The following is a 6,000-nucleotide window of genomic DNA, read 5'->3' as shown; positions in this document are numbered from 1 at the left end:
AAAAATAAGGGGGTATGATTATTTTTGAACATTGCAGATTTTATAAATAGCTGTATATTTCTTTTATTACAAGTATCCCGAGATTTTAAAATGACGAAAATGATCAGAAGAGGTTTATTAAGAATATGTATCAATATGGACGTAAACAATAAATTCTTACAAAAGTTACACCTAATAAACTCAATTTTCAAGGGGGGTATGAATAATATCGGGCACAAGTGTATATGTATATATATATATATATATATATATATATATATATTCAAAAATGTTTTTTTCAATAGAAGTACATTATTACCCACTTCTAAGAATCATTTTTGTGTATGTATAAATCTTGCGTTTATGAGATTTTTTTCAGATGAGTATTAGTTATTCATGAGGATTGGTTGTTCATATTTCTCATCTTTAGTGTCATTTTCATAACGTTTCAATCGATGCAACTTCCAACCTTTTTCAGGTATCTCTTGTCGAACTCTGGAATCTGAATGGAATTTCGAATGTAGCCCTTTATTTAAGCCATAACGATAGCATGCTCTTGTTCTGTCAGCCATAACTGGGTAGATCATGCTATCTCAATAGGTTAAATAAAGGGTTCTGCTTAAAATTCCATGCAGATTCTAGTGTTTGACAAGATGCACTTGAAGAGTGTCGGAGGGTACATCAAGGAAAATCTGAAACTAGCATTCAAGATGAGAACAGTAATCTGAAAAATTCAAATAAAATGAATGTATAAATTTGTCAGCAAATATATTACACACTCTCTCTCTCTCTCTCATATATATATATATATATATATATATATATATAACTTCTAAGCTAATATATACAGGGTTCCAAAAAAAAACAAGAGCTAAATGGAGGCCATCTAGAAGATATGCTGTAGAATGGAGAAAAAAAGGCCAAAGACCCTAGTGTTTTTATGTGATGTTTTGAATATAATAAACTAGTTATGACCAAAGTTTCATCTCATTCCTACAAAACACTAAGAAACGGGGCCTAATTAGAGTTGGGGCCCGTTTTTTGGGGTCACCCTGTATATAACTTCTAAGCTAATATATATTTTTTTTAGTAAATTTTACAGCACATATTTACATTCTAAACAAAATCTGTCCAGAAATGTTTCTATCTGTGAAACTTGACTTCATATATTTTTGATTTAGTTCATTTTATTTCACTTTAAGTAACCCGACAAGCAGCTAAATCCCACCCCTTCACAATAGAAATCCCTAGGTGTAAAAAAAAGCCTTCTCCTCCAATAGTTTCTTCCCCAGAACTGCTAGACTTTGGAACTCCCTTCCGGGATTTTGCTTTCCCAACTGTACTGACATACAGAAGTTCAAGTGTAATGTGAACAGACATCTCGCTGCTCATCTCCCTTCATAATATCCCTGCAACTATGTCACCGATAGTAGCTCCCTACTTCAAAGTGACACTGTGCCTTGTTTGGGGTGAAAATTGAATAAAAATATAAAAAATAATAAAAAAAAAATAAAACAGGCCAATCTCCCACAAAATTTTTAAGTTAAGAATTCTCACAAGAAATTAGATTTTAAGAGTCAGCTGGCCACCATGAGGCAAGAACGATAATCATGCTCTAAAATTAAATTTTTTCATGGCAATACATTTTTTTTTTTTTTTTTTAAATATCATTGAATTACAACTGTCAACAAATATTTTAGCAATGGAAAAGGAGAGGAACACTGACAGATCCTCAACAGATACCAGAAAATTTGAACATAACATTTGCTAGGTCCGTAGCCTATGTTGCTACCCCCCCCCACACACACACATACACCATACATACACACACATGAAATCTCCCTGAAAAAAAAAAAAAAAAAAAAAAAAAAAACATACTTATCTGCTGCACATTTCTGTAACTCTTGGGACAGTCTGCGCAGATTGGAACCGCCCTTTATCTCTTGCGATAACAGCTGCATCAGCACCTGACTGTATAGGTAAGTATGTTCTCCGTGGCATACCATTTTCTGAGAACAGCAAGCAAACATTGCAAGAACATAAAACCAATGAGGAAAAAAAAAACAATACCAAGACAAGGAATATAATTAAAAAAGCAAAAAAATCTTTGCATTATTATCAACAAGCTTGACACGTGCCTCATCCCAAAATTTTCTCAAGAAAAATGAGGAAACCAATAAATTTCTGCTCCCAGTTATTTGTTTAGGGAAGAAGTACTTACTGACTTGTTTGATTGTTTGTAATGTGTGTGTATGTGTGGGCGTTGCATGTAGTGGAGAGGTAATTTACAATTTAATTTGTCAAAAATTAAGGGTTTGTCCCCCCACCCCCCCGAATAAAAAAAAAAAAATCTGTATAATGTATGTATCCGTGAAGAAAATATTTTACACCAAAAATCATGTGAACTGATCCAATAGTCTTATTTTTTAATAGGAAAATAAAATTTTATGGCTAAATGACGAGTGACATCACAACACTATCTTAAAAACAGTCTGATGGAACAAGGGCGATACCTCCAAATAATTCAAACCTTTGTAAGATTTTAGAAAGCCATTCTTAACAGTAGTAGTGGAAAAACTCAAATTTGCTCAAAATTTTTTCTTTATAAAAATAAAACTACTATTAGATCAATTTACATGATTAACTGTTCAATATTTAGAGAAGGAAGGTCAGTGCTTTATGTACATTTAAGGTATAATGCCCCTTTTCCCCCATCAACACAGATTTTTTAAAAATCCATGTTACACTTTCTACACGATCGTAAATTTTTCTGACAGATGATTTGGGCTTTCTTCAGGCAATGTGTTTGGATGCCGCTTCTAGTTGATAACCAGCCAAACTTCACCATTGATTACTAGGGCTATGACAACAGCATATTCTTTTCCTTGTTTTGGTTCTCAGGTATATATCCATTGATATCTTGTATGTTTTTATGTAGAGTGATGTGGTTCTCTGTTGATTAATTGTGTCTGTGTCAGATATATACTCGAGAGTCAAAACCACAAAAAGAATATGCTGTTGTCACAGCTTTACTTACCCACATTGTGTATTTTGATCTCAAACAAGGACGTGATGTACATTAAAAACACTGGACTGATGGGCAATTCGAAGATTGGACTAAAAATGTCCTTGAGAAAATAAGAACTCCAGGAATAAATATTAAAGATGATATTTTTATATCATGGATAATAATCTAGGATTTTTTTTAAATTTGCCGTTTTGTATGACACAGATCCTGAAACCAAATTTCACAATGCATAACTAAAAATTCAGGCATTAAACAAGTAAAAACGTTCTTACAAATGTCATGTCATATTGGGAAAAATGAAAATTAATAATGGAAGAAATTATCAGATTAAGCCAGCCTAAGCATTAGGTAAAGTTTTATTATCTTTTAAAAACACATGCAAAAATTACAGGGAATTTAACTTAGTTCATATTAAATTTTTACAGCAAACACATTGAATTTTCAGTCAATTTTTACGACATGCCCTAGCGAATTATAAATACCCCAACCTCCCCATGTTAAGAACGACTTTCGGAATAAACACCTCCCAACATCAAAAGCCGTCGTTAACATGGGGAGGTTGGGGTGTGGGTATTCCGAAAGCCGTTCTTAACATGGGGAGGTTGGGGTGTTTATAATATGCTGGGGCAGGTTGTAAAAATTGACCAAATTTTCTTATAAATCAGAGTAAAGATCAAGCTAGACTTTTATTTATATATATATATATAAAATGTTATTTATTTGTTTTTGTTTGCGATACTTTTTGAATGAATTCAATTATTTATATGAAAGTGCATTTTCACCTAAATGCAAGTTGTGAATAATTTTCCCTATTACCAATTTGGTATGTCCAAATGGAGAGTGGCATATATATTGTTTAAAATATGATTATTCACTGACACGTGTTTTGTCATCTAGATTCAGCCACTCTGATGAGTCATAGATGATGAAACATGTCAGTGGATGATTATATTTTAACAAATACATTATATATATATATATATATATATATTATATGGAAAAATGCGCACATGAAAAGTAATATTCTTAAGATTTTATTAAACCTGGAAAAGTAAAGGACAAGAAATTCAACCTGGAAAAGTAAAGAACAAGATATTCTAGTAAAGTAAAAAATAAGAATTTTTTAGACTTAAAATATTGCAGCTAAAAATAAAATTTGAATATTGATGAATATTTTATTTATTATTTGCATATGTTGTTGTTTATTGTTGAGTTAGAAAGGGTGTCAGTCGCTGGATTGAACTTATTTCCCCCCTATTATTTGCATATATTTATGCAGTGAAAATTGTTTGAATAAAATTAATTCATTAGTTAGTTAGTTAGTAGATGGAATTAATAATTTTATAATTTACATAAAAATGAATTAAATGATCCTAATTATGATATAATAAAATTATTAATTATTTTTAGCTGCAATATTTTAAGTCTAAAAAATTCTTATTTTTTACTTTACTAGAATATCTTGTTCTTTACTTTTCCAGGTTGAATTTCTTGTCCTTTACTTTTCCAGGTTTAATAAAATCTTAAGAATATTACTTTTCATGCGCGCATTTTTCCATATAATCCATGATTTTTCCAGGCATTGCTATTGTATTAATATATAAATTTATAATATTTATTAATGATTGTCAAAAAAAATTTGCTCTCAAACACACATTTATGCAATATTTATCATTCAATCACAGTAGTTCCGAGCCAGGGTCTCTACCGAGACTGCGGTTCATGAATTCGTGATCTGTATAGAGCGTAAACTAACAAAAAAGAAGATGGCACTCGGTGTCTTTTTATATATCGTTGGAGCTTTTGACAACATAGTCTTCAGTAGTATGTTCAAGTCGCTACGAGAACTCAATGTGCCACCAGTACTCATCCGATGGATTGAGTATATGGTGAGGCACAGAACAGTTCAAGTAGAACTACTGAGGGCAACTGTTAAAAAGGAAGTAGTTAAATGAAACCCCCAAAGTGGGATTTTATCACCTTTACTATGGAACTGTATGCTGAACCCTCTTTTAAAGGAGTTTAAAAATAGGAATATTTATGCCCAGGCTGCTGCTGATGACATCGCAGTGTTGGTCGCGGGTTCAAAAGCATCATTGGTTAGACGCATTGCCAAAATGGGACTACATTTTTCATCAAATGTGATAACAAAAAATTTGAGTTCATTCAAAGAATATGTATATCATAGAATTCACTAATATTTTTAATCGATAAATTCACCATTTTTTGCTATAAAATCATAAGGAGAGTTAAAAAAAATTAGTTATTAAAAAAAAGTTCGGTTTTTTAATTATAAAAAAAACCGATACACGGGATTGAACCTAAAATCTTTCCACGAACCCCCGGTACTCTAACCGTTACGCTAACATGTCATATTGGCAAAATCGCAGTAAAAAATATTCATATACAAAAAAAGTTATGCAAAATAAAAAAAAGCGTTAGTCACTTATGTACTTACTCTCCTGTTTGTGAACCCACATATTTTGTTGTAACTTTTTTTCTACTGAACCAATTTTCGAATTTTTTTTTCCAAAATGTAGCTAATGAGGTGTTCTATCCAAGTATATAACCTGTTCGAAATTTGGTTGCGAACGGAATTAGTGGTGGGGGTTTGAATGTGTCTCGATTCATTCAATTTCGGACTTAAGCATATATTCAACCACTACCGTGGTTGAATGATATATATATATAAGAGCAAATAGTTAATAAAATGTTAAAAAACACTTTGAAAAAAAGAGTTAAAAACATATTTAATATGAAAAGGAAACACTTGATAAGTGGATAGTCCTTAATCCGCAGAGTTTTGAAGAAATACTTTCCTTCTCATCAGAGGGTAAGAATTAGCAAAATGCGGGATCAGATTTTGCATACAAAAGTATTTGATGAAACTGCAAGTAAGTCAAAGATCTTACTTGACAACAAAAGCGAAGCAGAGGGAATATGGTGAAGAAAAAGATGATTTCACGTGAATGGATAGTCTGGTGAAAGGTAAA

At 31.7% G+C, this 6,000-nt stretch overlaps 1 protein-coding gene across 2 annotated transcripts in view; it reads right to left on the bottom strand.

The window, feature by feature from the left end:
* The window catches only part of LOC145249482 (negative elongation factor D-like), a 67,658-nt gene that overhangs the window by 34,949 nt on the left and 26,709 nt on the right, over nt 1–6,000 (bottom strand). For both annotated transcript variants that reach the window (XR_013863538.1, XM_080111075.1), the window contains exon 7: nt 1,858–1,988. Coding sequence is in view for 1 of the 2 variants with exons in the window: in XM_080111075.1 (XP_079967201.1) it covers nt 1,858–1,988 (131 nt within the window). In the remaining variant the exon portion in view is untranslated. The remainder of the gene's footprint in view (nt 1–1,857; nt 1,989–6,000) is intronic.

Source organism: Euprymna scolopes, chromosome 28, assembly GCF_053919585.1.
Source record: "Euprymna scolopes isolate OS-2025 chromosome 28, ASM5391958v1, whole genome shotgun sequence".
NCBI lineage: Eukaryota > Metazoa > Mollusca > Cephalopoda > Sepiida > Sepiolidae > Euprymna > Euprymna scolopes.
This window is presented reverse-complemented; position numbering and strand designations above follow the sequence as displayed.